Raw genomic sequence first — 16,028 nt, 5'->3', positions numbered from 1 at the left:
AGAAGAAATGGTAAGATCCCGTTGAGATTGCTTCTGTGCTGATGTTTCGGGACAAACGGTGCCTATTTCGCCACTAATAACGCGTGATATTCAATACTCTTTACTGTCGATTAGGCCAGATTAACTCCCTGAAGCTTTGCATTTGTGATAAATGAACACAGATTTGAATCAATTGATTGAAACGAGACAATCTTCGTCGTGGCACCATTGAATTACTGACAGCATGCGATCACCGGCTGCTCCAGGTAAACAACAATGGCGAACGCGCTTGCGTCTTTACGTCTTTTGTGACATAGAACAGCTCATTGGTACTTCTGTAGGATCTCTATTCTGTGAGTGAACCAGTCGCTGAGTGTGCTGTCCACTAGCACTGCGCTTTTTTTTTTTTTAATTTATTTCTGATTCTCCCCTTTTTTCTCCCAATTTAGTGGCCAATTGATCCCTATTTTAATTCAAACACCCACCCTCGTATTGCATGCGTTCGCCAACTGCATCTCTCCGGCCGGCAGTCTCGAAGGAAAGCGCCTCCCCACTTTCGTGACAAGGCGAATCCAAGCCGAACCACTGTTTTTCCGACACACACAGAGACGCATTCACATGACGAACACAAGCCGACTCCGCCCCCCTCCCGAAGACAGCGTTGCCAATGATTGCTGCTTCATCGAGTCCGGCCATAGTCGGATCTGACGAGACCGGGGCGCGAACCCCAGTCCCCAGTGGGCAACTGCATCGACACCAAGCCGACGCTTAGACCGCTACGCCACCGCGGACCCTAGCACTGCGCTTTTTGAATCTTTATAAAGAGCTTCGATAACTTGGACAAGGTGTTCGTTGATGTTACGTTTTCTCGTGATTTTCCATAGAGCCTGTTGCCACACTCTGTCGAATGCTTTCTTCAAATCAATAAAGCTGTGATGGACTTCTCATTGATGTTCTATAAATTTCTCACAGAGAACCCTCAAATTGAAGATTTGCTCGGCTGTGCTTCTTCCACACCTGAAACCCGCTTGTTCTTCAGCAAGAATCTGCTCAACTTGTGGTGTGATTCTCCCGAGAATGATCCTGAGCATAACCTTGCTCGCATGGCTGATTAGACTAATGGTTCTGTAGTTGCTGCAAAATTTCAAGTTTCCTTTCTTTGGGTGTGGAATCAGTACCGAAGTAGTCCACTGTGTAGGCCATTTCTTCAGGCTATAAATTTTGTTGCAGATGCTAAGTAAGATGTCTATAACTTCATCACTCCTATTTTTGATTGGTTCTTCTGGTATACTGTCTGCTCCTAGTGCTTTGTCGTTTTCAGATGTTTGATGGCTTCTTCAACTTCGCATCTTAAGATGTGATCTTCATCTGTGCCTTTCTTCTCATCAACTATCAGTTGGTTGTATACTTCCTGATTTTCACTGAGGTCACAACTGTAAAGATCACTGTAGTATTCTGCCCACCTCTTTGCAATCACTTTTTTGTCCGAGATCAGTTCTCCATTTACGTTGTTAATAGCATATGTCTTAACGTTTTGTTCTGGAGCAGCAAGCAGGTTATTCCAAAAGAACGGGGCCCGACAGGAAAAGGCCCTGCCACCAGCTGACTTCTTTTTACCTTTGGGTAGACACAGGAGCCCTGTATTTTGAGAGGGGAGAGCTCAAGATGGACTGTGCAGTTTCAGGATATCAGACAGGTAAGATTGGGCAAACTCATTTAGGATTTTATAAGTCAGCAGAACCACCTTGAAGTCTGATCTAACATGGATAGGAAGCTAATGAAGAGAGGCAAGAATTGGTGTATTAAGGTCAAATTTTTTAATTTTAGTTAGGATTCTAGCTGCAGCATTCTGACCCATCTGAAGACTAGCATGTGGAAGACATGAAAACAGACAATCAACTCTGGATGCAACAAATACATGTATTAGAGTCTCTGTGTCAGCCATGGACAGGAAAGACCAAATTTTAGCTTATATCACATAAGTGAAAAAAAGATAGTCTTGGTGATTTCTTTAATGTGCTATCATTATAGTATTATATTCTGTTGTCCCTTTAGTCTACTACCAACACTACTACTACTACTACTATTACCTGCTCCCATTAGGGGTCACCACAGCGGATCATCCGTTTCCATCTCTTCCTGTTCTCTGCATGTTCCTGTCACGCCAGCCACCTGCATGTCCTTCCTCACTACATCAATAAACCTCCTCTTTGGCCTTCCGTTTTTTGTTTTTTTTCCTCTTGCCTGGCAGCTCCATCTTCAGCATCCTTCTCCCAATATAGCCAGCATCTCTCCTCCACACATGTTCAAGCCATCTTAATCTTGCCTCTCTTGCTTTGTCTCCAAACCATCCAACCTGAGCTGTCCCTCTAATATACTCATTCCTAATGATGTGAAGTGATTTGAAACTTGTTTTGAGTTTTGCTTCGGATTTAGGTCATTATCAGGCTTTGCTGGGCTGAGCAGTTGCGAGTTTCACTGTCTGAACTTCAATAGCTGGGTCAGCAGACGTGGGTCACGCTCTCTATTGCTTCCTTTGTTGTGAAAATCAGATGGGGGTGGATTCAGCTGTTGTACTTCCTGGTATTTAAATGCACAACTACACTGTAGTGTCAGCGGAAGCGTCAAGGATGTAATGCTTGATTATTGTGTGCAACTCAACAAAATGCTGAGTTCAATTCACATGCAGGTGAGAGCGGCACTTCCACAGCCAACAGAGGGTCAGCTGCATGACCTGAAGCCAGGAGATTGGTTGCTGATAAAGGACCGAATGAGAAAACACCAAGTGGCGATGAAGGTGAAGGGGAGAGTCAGCTGGACACATGCCAGCCACTGCAAAAAGGTGCCACCACTGGAGACGGAGGTCCACAGTAAGAGACCCGCTCCACTCACAAATGAGGAAGAGAAGTACACGTGGCCAGCTCTCACTGAGTTATTGAAATTGGTGTCTTTGCATGACACTACCAAGGGCAAGGATTTTTCAATGCCGTTAAAAGTGTTGTAAGTGAGCATAGGGGCTTTTACAAGCTTTCAACTGCTGTTACCGATGGCATGCCATCAATGCAAGGAAGATGCACTGGATTCGCCGGGCTCTTCCAACATAGCAGCATTGACTGTCCAATATTGCACTGCATCATACATCCGGTGGGTAACGTTATTGCTAGCTAACTATTAATATATGGTTATGAATATGGGGTTTTTTGTGAGAATTTTTACCACAGGCTAAATCCTATGTCATTTTGATCTTACAGGAGGCCCTCTGCCAAGACAATGAACTTCAGCCATGTCATGGATTTAGTTACCAAGGTTACCAATGTCATTCGAGAGGGGAACAGGTCTCTCAATCAAAGGACGTTTGTAGCCTTTTTGGATGAAGTGAGTGCCACGTATGGGGATTTACAGATGCACACTGAGATCTGATGGATGAGCCGCAGGAAGTGTTTGGAGAGGTTTTTTGTGCTTTGCACTGAAATCCCAGTGTTCTTGGAGGACAACATTTAATGTAATACAAGCGCTTACTGCAGTAAACTCAGGGATACAGACTCTGTCTGCAACATGGCCTTCCTTGCAGATATTACCTCACATCTTAATCACCTTAATATGCAGTCACAGAGAAGAGGCCAACCTATGTCAGATCTCTATGCACACATGAACGCATTTAAGCGTCAATTAACCCTCTTCAAAGAAGTCTTTTCATCTGACCACCCAAATTTGGCACACTTTCCCGCCTGTGAAGAGACGTGCAAAGATGTCCCCGAATGTGCGAAAACATTTCTCAAGTACAGACCAGACATAGAAACACTGCAGCAGCAGTTCAAGGAAAGCTTTCAAGATTTCCACACCATGCAGCCACAAATTGTGTTATTCACTGACCCCCGTCTCTGCAGCTGTCAGTTAGCAACCCCTAGAGTTGCAATTTGAACTTTGCGAACTACAGTCAGACCCCTTCTTTCAAGCATGCACAATGAGACAGGAATTTCATTTTTGAGACTATTACCCGAGTCCAACTTTCCTCTCATCACGGATTTTGCACGCTCAATCGCCAGCATGTTTGGGAGCACTTACATCTGCGAGAACAGCTTCTCAACAATGAAGCATATCGAGTCAAAAGACAGAAACAGGCTGACAGATGAAACTGTTCCAGCTCATGCAGATTGGATGCACAAACACTGACATTCAGTTTATTGTACACCAGCAAGAGAGGCTGCAAGTATCTAATTAAGACAGAACTTTATACTGAGTCACCTGCGGGTGAGTTTCGATGGCTTTCAGTGACTTCATCAGTGTATGAATGTGTGTGTGAATGTAAGGCACACATTGTAAAAAAAGTGCTTTGAGTGGTCGATAGACTAGTAAAGCACTATATAAAATGCAGTCCATTTACCATTTTACCATTTTGAACTAAATGCATGTTTATTTGAAATATGTCATGGAATGGGAGGGCAGAGTAGAAATGCACTACAAACCTGAATATTAGTTATTGCACTTAGTGTGAAAGTTAACTTTTGTACCATTATTGAATGATGATTTCTGAGACCCCATTTCACTGAAATAATGGTATATCACTCAGGAATGTGGAAGTTTTGTTTCTGTGTTAAGCTCATTAAATAGAAATGTTGGTATAATAAACTTTGATTACCAGTATTTATTTTATTTTCATTAAATTAGTAGCTATAATTAGTTACTTGAGTGATGGGGTTACAGTATCCCACTGGTGGAAGTGCACGGTCACAATCTGGCCCTCTGCTAGTGAGGATAAAATTTTTGTGGCCCTCTCTATCATCAAAGTTGCCCATCCCTGGCTTAGAGATGCTTAAAGTTCATGTGTAACAGAACAAAGGTAGTCTCATAAAGTGTTTTCTGCATGTGAACAAATAAAGAACCTATTGTTAACTACTGATTGATAGCAGAGGAAAGTGTGGAAAACTCGCTGAGTATAGCAAGCCTGTACACAGTAATTGGAGAACCTTGGTGGGATGTAAACTTGAAGACATGAGATAAGGAAGGAAAGAACAGACAACTGCCCTATAAGATATACTGTACTGTACTGATCGGCATGCATTCAAGTATCTAGGCTTGTGCGTCTGTTCATTGAACATAGTAAATTAAAGTGTGACAATACTGTAAGAGATTCTTGTCTCACTCCTCATTTAATGTCAGAGTGGAATTAAATAATTGTCATGACACTACTAAGTTTGAGATTTCAATTCCCTTGCTACTATTTCTTGTGCCTTTTCACCACTGCTGGGATATATCTTTTGTTGGATTTTGTTTTTTTTACTATCTGCATAATCAGTAAATACTTAAGTTTAATTGATTACTCCTGCCTCCTCTGCCATCACTGCTTCTGGGTTCACTCCATTCACGGCCTCCTGTTGTTCAGTGGTACAGTTCTGAACTCCCATGCCAGAGGATTCCCACATCAATTCCAGTACCTGCCTGAGAGACTGTGATGTCTCCATATGCCTTCTGCACAAAGCATGCTGAGACAGGCTGAACACACCCACCATTACCCTAACAGGAGGTGAAGAAAATGGATGGATGGATAAATCTAGCTTCTTTCCTGCCTTGCTTTACAGCCTATCTGGAAGTTTACCACTTCAGTCATGTTTGATATACTGAACAGCTGCAGTGGAGCAGCATAAGTGTGAAGAGCCTTGCTCAATGGATCATTGTGAAGAGCGGTATCTCACCTGGTTCCATGTAGCTGCTGTCCTCCTCTGATGTGCTGATGTCCAGAGAGCGAGACAAGACAGACACAAAGCCCTCCTTAAACTCCTCAAAGTTCACCTGAACACACATAGATAGATAGATGTAGGCAGACAGATAGATAGATAACTATTTTATTTTATTTTATTCAATTTTTGTCTGGACCGGACCAGCAGGCTGGCACTACAAACGTGAATGTTGCTGAGTGACGATGTTTAGAGTGACTGACTGAGTGTTCATGTTTGACACAATTGGGCTGCTGGATCAGGTGACCAAAGACGTCACTGAAGTTACACGATTGGTCAATGTTTCTGGTAAACACGGAAGTGGGAGTTTCCCTATTGGCCGTTGAATCAGCGCAGTGGTTCCAGCTCATTCCACATTTATCGCACGCTAACAAATGGAATATATTGCTGCTCATGGATACTACTGAAGTGCTAAGAACGGATTATTTTCTGCTCTTTCCACATCTGGTTACACACTGTAACAGTCCAGCATAGAGCAGAGTAGGAGAGAAAATGGCTCTCCGTGAGGCATGAGGGAGAGTCCACAGTTAAAGCACCCCAAATAACAATCACTCTGACAAACACTCAATACAGATAGAAACAGATGAAAAATGAAGGGGAGTTAACAGATAATTAGATATAATGGTTATAATTACAATTAAATTAAGTTCTCTTTCAAATCAAAAATCCCAAGATATGAGTGGAAAGTATTGTTCTTGCAACTGCATTTATAGCTTCTTGTTTCCCCATTCGAACATCGCTTAACCATGTCATGTGATATGTTACTTCAGTACACTTTAACAACAAATGTTACTGTGACCACTACAAAAAATTGCAGATGAACATTTAATATTCAGGAATTCACATTATAGATGCTGACTATCCCTGTAACAAACTGGGCACAATTTCAAACATTGACCATACACAGTCCGGCCAAATACAAGGTTTTGACCTATTCTTGTTGTCTTATTTAAAGCTGGGGTATGCAGTTTTTTATGGTGTCACTGGGCAAAAATTCCATCATAACCTTTCAGCATATTGTAATTCAAGTGGTCTGAGAGAAAACTAGACTTCTGCACCTCCTCTCGGCTCTGTATTCAGGGTTAAAAAAAAACTAGCCTGTGACTGAAGATTTTAGCCAATCAGTGGTCATTTCAAAGAAAGGGCGTTCCTATTGGCTATTCTACAAACGCAGATGTGCGTGATCAATTTGCATCCGCCCTGCCCCGCCAGTCACTTGTGGTTGTAACCCTAACCCTATAAATCAACAAGACCAACTTGAAATGGCTGGTTCAAATTAACAATATTAGTGTAACTGAGAGTCACTGCAAAAAATATTTTTTTACATGGATAGGCTCCAGCATCCCCACGACCCTGAGAGCAGGATAAGCGGTTCGGATGGAATGGATGGATGGATGGATGGATGGATGGACGGACAGATTTACGACAATACAAGTTTACTGTATCTCACTTTGACATTTCCTGGTTGCACACAAATGTAAGGGGCTGAAGAGCGATGCGGAAGTCATTAGGTGGGAGGGGCTTAGTGGAGTGATATGAGGCAGCAGGGAGAGGCGGAAGGATTTTGTATTGGAATGTTGAATGTTACGTCCTGCAATTTAAGACAGTATTTTTTTTTATTTTGCCCTCGCAATTGTACCAACAGCACCAAGCTAAATTCCTACTGCATGTAATGTACATGTCAATAAAATAATTTCTGATTCTGATGTCGCTAGACATAGATGTAGATCGACAGATATGTGACAGCAGACACACAGACAGATGTCGACAGGGCAGACAGACAGACGGACGGACGGACGGACGGACGGACGGAAGGACAGATAGATAGATAGATAGATAGATAGATAGATAGATAGATAGATAGATAGATAGATAGATAGATAGATAGATAGATAGATAGATAGATAGATAGATAGATAGATAGATAGATAGATAGATAGGGGACAGAACATCAGTAGATGACTTAACCTTCAAATACGATTACTAAGTGTCAGTGTACACTTTTGTGTGTGTGTGTGTGTGTGTGTGTGTGTGTGTGTGTGTGTGTGTGTGTGTGTGCGCGCGCGCGTACCCGTGCATTGCGCTGTTCTCCAAGCAGGGTGTCCAGTAGGAGGGGTAGGTGAGCATCTAGGTGCAGTTTATGACACAGAGTGGTCAACTCGTCCTGGTCCAGGTAACCTGTTGCTGTGGTATCACAGCTGTCAAACTCAACCTTTAATTGGGCCACGTAGCGGTTCTGCTCCGCCTCCTCCATCCCACGCCACAGGAATCTACCCCTTACACCTGGAAATGGGAGGGACCAATGGGACCTGTCAGTCACACAGGAGGCCTGTCTTACATCATGATCTTCTGATCAATTAACATCCAGACTTCTATTGTTGGTTACTGGGGGCTGACCAATCGAACCAGTATTGTACTGTCCTGGAGGAGTTTGGGTTGAATGCGTTCTGAATGACAGTGTCGATTATTCATATGGGAAACATAAAAGCAGCTCTCAAGGTCAGCCCCCCCACACACACAAACATACACACACACACACACACAGAAGCAACTCAGGACTGTGTGAACGTCGTTTTTAAGTCAGGCTGAAGAAGTGAGTGAGGGGTGAACAGTCTCTGGTTGTGCCTTGGTCATTGCTGTTTGTTAAAATAATTGTTCTTAAATAAAACCCACTGGCAACTTGATTTCTGATGTGTTTACTGAGTGTCACATTTAGTGTTCAATCTGCTGAATTCTACATGAAAATGAAAAACAGCTCTTGTTTCGTTTGGTTGCCTTATTTACTTTTACTGAACAGACACTGACGCCTAAAATAGATAGATGCATGAGAGCATTGTTATTCGTGTGTACATCACACATTTACTGCTGCTTGTCGTGGAGGGGTTGCGTTTACAGACTGTAAGACTTTCATCTTTCTGGTCTCCTCCATCCCTCCATCCCTCCCTGACAGAGCTGCTGGCGTTTTCCTGGATCCCCTACTTTAATTCATCTTTTCTCTTCGCCATTCTGTCCTTATGGCCACTTTACTAAGCGTCCCTGGTTGGATTTGTGGGAGCTGAAGCTTATTCGTACGTATTTGCGTGAAACACGTTTAAAGCTGGACGTGTAAACGAGGAGCTGATCTGAGCTGACTCGTTTGTTTCCCCGTCCAGATAAGATGAGCTACAGATGTCCCCCCTCCCTCCCGCCGTCATCATCATGTCACCCTTCCTCTCGCCACCGTCTCCCAACACTCGTATAAACTTTAAGATGTTCATGACACTTTCAGATAAGATCCTTTTTTCTGGTGAAGAGCTTTTGTTTTAAGACGTTTCATCTTCTTTCTTTGGCTTCAGTGCTTTCTAAGAACACGTGATGCTGTGGAATTAATAAAAACGTCTTACTTTCATTCAACAACAGAGCTTTTTGCCGTTACTTTCGCTCACCATATTTACGTAACGTTTCAAATCTGTTTGCAAAATATCGCTTTCTTTTCTCACATTGGCATAATTTTACAGAACTTTTTGCACAATATCACGTTTTTTTCTTACTCATATCTGGGTAACGTGACTGAGATTATTGGAGATTTTTTGGCAGTTTTAAATTTCTCTCCTCTGGCGGTCTGAAGCGGATCGGACCTGAACGGCGGTTCGTGTTCCGGTAAAGGTGAGGGAGGGGGAGGGGGAGAGGGAGAGGGAGGGGGAGGGGGAGGGGGGCAAAGTATCCACAACAACCAACAACTCACCTCCCGCGCGCCTCCGGTCGGTCCCGGGACGTCGGTCTCTCCCGTGTTTTGTGGTCCAGTGATGAAAGACAGATTTAACGGATCAAAGTGTCGCTGATGAAATCCACGTCAGTTTTTCTGTCTTACCCTGAAACAAGCTGAGCTCCGACTTTGTTGGAAACGGTTCACTGTACCTCCATCAATGTGGGATTCTCCGGTCCCCCGGTAAGTGCAGACTTATCTGCTTACCTGACGGCTTATCCGCCGTCAAAAATCCAACGAACACATGAAGGAACAGGAGGAGAACCGGAGGAGAACCGGATGAAAGCCGACGGAGCGACGCTGTCCCACTCTGAACGGCGAAATATGAGGAGGCGAGGTTAGTTGTGCGGAACTCCGCCGCAGGAGGGCGCTGAGAGACACACACACACACACACACACAGAGTACTGGCACAGTAGACACGTCTGCGTCTCTCTGATGACGTGATTTCTTTTCTTCAGGGTTGTTTTTTAAGTGTGCTTTGGGAGAAAAAAAACCAATTTTGTGATTCTTAATAAAATAAAAATAACATTTATGATTCATAATAAATTAACTTGAAGCGTGTTAGCAAACCGACATTTGAGACTTCTCTCACTCCCATCCAGCAGGCGGCGGTAGAACATACAAACTAGCAAAATCGTAAAGCTACACACCATTGAAGTAGGACGGTGTCTCAACGCCGAGCATACAAATATCAAGACTTGCACGTATAGTTTACGACAGAAATGTGCAAAACACATTAATGTATAATATGAACCCCACAGCTGTTAGTCTGATTCACAAATTCAACCTGCTGATTCCGTTCTACACTGCAATAATCCAGTCTGTCCTCTGCACGTCCATCACTGTCTGGCTTGGATCGGCCACCAAACAGGACAGGGACAGACTACAACGTTCAATTAGGTCTGCAGAGAAACGGGCAGGCAACATCACGGCAGACCCCTCACACCCTAGTCACAACCTGTTCCAACATCTCCCCTCTGGTAGGCGCTACAGAGCACTGTACGCCAAAACAAGCACTTTTTTCTCTTTAATGTACAAAACGCATATAGTTTGTTTGTTCATAGTGTAATCATTATGAACAAACAAAAACTGTTCATACCAGGGGTACATACACAAAACAAAAGAAGAACTCAAAAAATGTGAAAAAATAATACTTTTTTTTTCTTCAAAATAAAGTACTGTCAGTCTGTAAGAAATGTATCAAAAATACAATTAGTTCTAATTGCCTTCTTGTTTTTTAAGTCCTCTTATCGTAGTGCCATATTGGTGCAGTTCTTGATGAAAATGTCCAAAATTTGGTTTGGAGTCCATCCATCTCTTCATTGGAATTTTCCCAATAATAAAATTAACTGTGTAAAGTAAACAACATCTTTTTCCATCTCATTATCTTCAAGACAAATACAAATGTCTTTATCCTGAAAGTGGATTGTTTGTTCAGTTTTCCTTCTTATATAATGCTGAACATCCACCCAAAATATTCTGGTATACATACAGTGATAACATAAATGACATTATTTCTTCTTCTAGTTCACAAAAATTACAAGAATATTCAATATCAGTTTTAAATCTATCTGATGTTTTCTTCGCTGGATATATACGATGCATAATTTTAAAGGAGACCTCCTTAACTTTATTATTAAGAAAAAATTTGTCCCCAACTAGACAAATATTATGCCAATAAATTTCTCCATATAAAGGGAGGCCCAAAAGAATCTTTCTGGGGGTAGAGCTACAATTTGTATGTGAATCCTGATGTATTTATTCGAGCATTCATTCTTAGTAATATCAACCTCTCTAAGAAATATACCACTGCTGAATGGATCAATCATTGAGCTCTTGGTTACTGAACCTTTGAGAAGCTGCAGCACACCCCTTGCATCAAAAACTACTGCATACTCTTTTGGCGTAACTGGTAGACTAAATTTAGAGAGAAGTTCACTATACGTTAATAACTGTCCATCAGCACTAAGAAGTTGTTTAACCAATACAAGATCATTGTCAACCCATTTGTTGCAATACAGTGAATTGTTTTTAAATTGAATGTTCTTGTTATTCCAGATGTAGTAATTAGTTGGTGAAAAATTATGTTTGTAAATTAGTTTCCTGGCCAGCAGAGCCTTTTTGTGAAAATTTGATAATTTAACAGGTAACTTGTCAATTTTATAATCACATTTATGAAAAAATTTAAGTCCACCCATTAAATTAAATACATATTTAGGGAAGGCGTACCAAATGTTGTCTTTTTCTTTAATCAAATTAGTCAACCATTTCACTTTAAAAGTATTATTTAACGTCTCAAAATTTAGTACCTCCAGATCACCATTTATTTTTGTGTTACACAGATATATTTTCTTAAGTAATGACATTTGTTTCTCCAAATGAAATGAAATGAAATAAAATCTTATCCAATTTTTTTGTATATTCCAGTAGGCATTTCCAGTGATAAGGACACATAAACGGATTTGAATATTCCATCAGCTTTAGACAACAAAACTACCATTCAATGAAAGACGTCTAATCAATCACATGTTAAAATGTTTCATTATTTGTTCAACTATAGGGCTGAAGTTTAAGTTACTGCGAAGTGTTTCATTCTTATCAATGACAACACCCAGGTATGTAACCGTGTTCTTCACAAGGATAGCGTTCACTTCTGATATGTCACATTCCTTGAGTGGTAAAAGAACAGATTTGCTCCAGTTAATTTTCAAACCTGACACAACAATACATCTAACTGCTTTGGTAGCCTCATGTCTATTAGATAGAAATATTGTCATATCATCAGCGAAAGAGAAGGAGAGGGGGATGGCATGTCCAGAGACAGCGGGGGCTGGCATGTCCAGAGACAGTGGGAGATGAGGAAGTGTAGGAGTGTGGAAGTGAGAGTCGGAACTTTGAATGTTGGCACTATGACTGGTAAAGGGAGAGAGCTGACTGATATGATGGAAAGAAGAAAGGTAAGTATACTGTGTGTGCAAGAGACCAGGTGGAAGGGGAGTATGGCCAGGAGCATCAGAGGTGGGTTCAAACTCTTCTACCATGGTGCGAATGGGAGAAGAAATGGGGTAGGGGCAGGGGCGGATCTACAGGGTGGCAAGGGGTGGCAGCTGCCACCTCTGGGACACAGTCTTGCCACCCCTGTTGCCACCCCATTTATAAATCAGATAATATGTTTTTAAAGTATATTTTATGTACATGCATGGTGAAGGTCAATGAGACCCACGCCAAACTCATCTCAAACAGAAGTCGCCGATTTAGAATCCCCCTCCCCCTCACAGGCGCGGATCTACAGGGTGGCAAGGGGTGGCAGCTGCCACCTCTGGGACACAGTCTTGCCACCCCTTTGCCACCCCAGGAAAAAATCTCTAGATCCACCACTGGGTAGGGGTAACTCTGAAGGAAGAGTATGTCAAGAGTGTGCTGGAGGTGAAGAGAGTGTTGGAGAGAGTGATGAGTATGAAGCTGGAAACTGAAGGTACATTGATGAATGTTATCAGTGCATAAGCCCTGAAAGTTAGAAGAGAAAGAAGAATTCTGGAGTGAGTTGGATGAAGTGGTGGAGAGTGTACCCAAGGGGAAGAGAGTGGTGATTGGAGCGGACTTCAATAGGCATGTTGGTGAAGGAAAAAGAGGTGATGGGCAGGTATGGTGTTAAGGAGAGAATGTGGAAGGACAGATGGTGGTGGATTTTGCGATAAGGATGGAAATGGCTGTGGTGAATACATATTTCAAAAAGAGGGAGGAACACAAGGTGACATATAAGAGTGGAAGAAAGTGCACACAGGTAGACTATGTCTTATGTAGAAGGCACGATCTGAAAGGGTTGGGAGACTGCAAGGTGGTGACAGGGGAGAGTGTAGCTAGGCAGCATCGGTATGTAGGATGATGTTGGACACCAAGAAGAGGAAGAGAGTGAAGGCAAAGCCAAGGATCAAATGGCGGAAGTGGAAGAAGGAAGACTGTTGTGTGGAGTTCAGGGAGGAGTTAAAACAGGCACTTGGTGGTAGTGAAGAGTTACCAAATGGCTGGGCAACCACTGCAGAAATAGTGAGGAAGACAACTAGGAAGGTACTTGATGTGTCATCAGGACAGAGGAAGGAAGACAAGGAGACTTGGTGGTAGAACGAGGAAGTATGGCATAGTATACAGATGAAGAGGTTGGCAAAGAAGAAGTGGGATAGGCAGAGTGATGAAGAAAGTCAGGAGTACAAGGAGATGCAGTTTAAAAGCAAAGAGAGAGGTGGCAAAGGAAAAGGTGTATGGTGAGTTTATGAGAGGTTATACACTAAGTAAGCACAAAAGGACTTGTACCGATTGGCTAGACAGATGGACCAAGTTGGGAAGGATGTGCAGCAGGTAAGGAAGGGCGATCAAAGATAGAGATGGAAATGTGCTGACAAATGAGGAGAGTGTGTTGAGAAGATGGAAGGAGTACTTTGAGGGGCTGATGAATGAAGAAAATGAGAGAGAGAGAAGGTTGAATGATGTGGGGATAGTGAATCAGGAAGTGCAGTAGATTAGCAAGGAGGAAGTGAGGGCAGCTATGAAGAGGATGAAGAGTTAAAAGGCAGCTGGTCCATATGACATGACATACCTGTGGAGGCATGGAGATGTTTAGGAGAGATGGCAGTGGAGTTTTTAACTAGATTGTTTAACACAATCTTCGAAAGTGAGAGGGTGCCTGAGGAGTGGAGAAGAGTATACTGGTACCGGTTTTCAAGAATAAGGGAGATGTGCAGAACTGTAGCAACTACAGAGGTATAAAGTTGATCACCCACAGCATGAAGATATGGGAAAGTGTCATAGAAACTAGGTTAAGAGAAGGGGTGACGATCAGCGAGCAGCAGTATGGTATCATACCACGAAAGAGCACTACAGATGTGATGGTTGCTTTGAGAGTGTTGATTGAAAAGTATAGAGAAGGCCAGAAGGGGGTTTTATTGTGTCTTTGTGGATTTAGAGAAAGCATATAATAGGGTGCCGAGAGAGAAGTTGTGGTATTGTACGAGGAAGTTGGGAGTTGTAGAGAAGTATATAGGAGTGGTGCAGGATAGTATGAGGGAAATGTGACAGTGGTGAGGTGTGCGGTTGGAAAGACAGATGGGTTCAAGGTGGAGGTGGGATTACATCAAGGATCGGCTCTGAGCCTTTTCTTGTTTGCAATGGTGATGGACAGGTTAACGGACAAGATCAGGCAGGAGTCTCCATGGACTATGATGTTTGCGGATGACATTGTGATCTGTAGCAAGAGTAGGTTGCAGGTTGAGGAGAGCCTGGAGAGGTCGAGGTATGCACTGGAGAGAAGAGGAATGAAAGTCAATAGGAGCAAGACAGAATACATATATGCGTGAATGAGAGGGAGGACAGTGGAATGATGAGGATGCAAGGAGTAGCGATGACAAAGGTGTATGAGTTTAAATACTTTGGGTCAACTGTACAAAATAAAGGGGAGTGCAGACGAGAAGTGAAGAAGAGAGTGCAGGCAGGGTGAAGTGGGTGGAGAAGAGTGTCAGGAGTGATTTGCGACAGAAGGGTACAAGCAAGAGTTAAAGGGAAGGTTTACAAAATGGTTGTGAGACCAACTATGTTGTATGGTTTGGAGACAGTGGCACTGATGAAAAGACAGGAGGCGGAGCTGAAGGTGGCAGAGTTGAAGATGCTAAGATTTTCATTGGAAGTGATGAAGAAGGACAGGATTAGGAATGAGTACATTAGAGGGACAGCTCGGGTTGGACGGTTTGGAGACAAAGCAAGAGAGGTAAGATTGAGATGGCTTGGACATGTGTGGAGGAGAGATGCTGGGTATATTGGGGGAAGGATGCTGAATATGGAGCTACCAGGGAAGAGGAAAAGAGGAAGGCCAAAGAGGAGGGTTATGGATGTGGTGAGACAGGACATGCAGGTGGCTGGTGTGACAGAGGAAGATGCAGAGGACAGAAAGAGATGGAAACAGATGATCTGCTGTGGCGACCCCTAATAGGAGCAGCCAAAAGTAGTAGTAGATTGTCGTATCATCAGCCAGTTAGGATAATTTAAATTCTCTATTTAAGGTCATAATACCTTGGAACTGCCCTTTTTTAATATGTACGGCCATAATTTGTGTGACAAGAAGGAATAAAAACGGGCTAATTGGACATCCTTATCTTATCGCACGACAAATATCAAACCTAGGAGTCTTACCATGTGCTAGCTTAACTGAGCTGTTCTATCCTATATGTAATGTTTTGACAACTCTTAAAAATTGGTTCCCAAATCCAAAACACTTAATAACTTTAAATATAAATTGGTGGCTTATTGTAGCAAATGCTTTTTAAAAAATCAACAAATAAAATGAAACTATTGTCCAATATACGTATATTCATTATAATCGGTCATGTCCAATATTAATTGTATGTTATTAGATATATTTCTTCATGGCATAAATCCAGATTATTGTTAATCAATAATATTATCCAATCCTTATTTTAATCTTTTAGCAAAGACCAGTGCAAATAACTTGGCACCGTTATTTAAAAGACTAATTGGTCTCAAATTCTCAATACTTAATTTATCTTTTTTTTGTTTGTTT

General features: G+C 42.3%; 1 protein-coding gene across 3 annotated transcripts in view; it reads right to left on the bottom strand.

Annotated features, from left to right (window-relative positions):
* Positions 1 to 9,765, bottom strand: part of ninl (ninein-like) — a 119,549-nt gene extending 109,784 nt beyond the window's left edge. The window contains exons 1-3 of one of the 3 annotated variants that reach the window (XM_056291734.1): positions 9,439 to 9,765; positions 7,786 to 7,997; positions 5,673 to 5,769 (exon numbers count right to left, since the gene is read on the bottom strand). In XM_056291734.1, the coding sequence (XP_056147709.1) occupies positions 5,673 to 5,769; positions 7,786 to 7,968 (280 nt within the window). In that variant the 5' untranslated portion in view covers positions 7,969 to 7,997; positions 9,439 to 9,765. The remainder of the gene's footprint in view (positions 1 to 5,672; positions 5,770 to 7,785; positions 7,998 to 9,438) is intronic. The other 2 variants (XM_056291733.1, XM_056291735.1) reach the window with 2 other exon arrangements.
* Positions 9,766 to 16,028: the final 6,263 nt, after the last annotated feature.

Source organism: Lampris incognitus, chromosome 13 (assembly GCF_029633865.1).
Source record: "Lampris incognitus isolate fLamInc1 chromosome 13, fLamInc1.hap2, whole genome shotgun sequence".
Lineage (NCBI taxonomy): Eukaryota > Metazoa > Chordata > Actinopteri > Lampriformes > Lampridae > Lampris > Lampris incognitus.
This window is presented reverse-complemented; position numbering and strand designations above follow the sequence as displayed.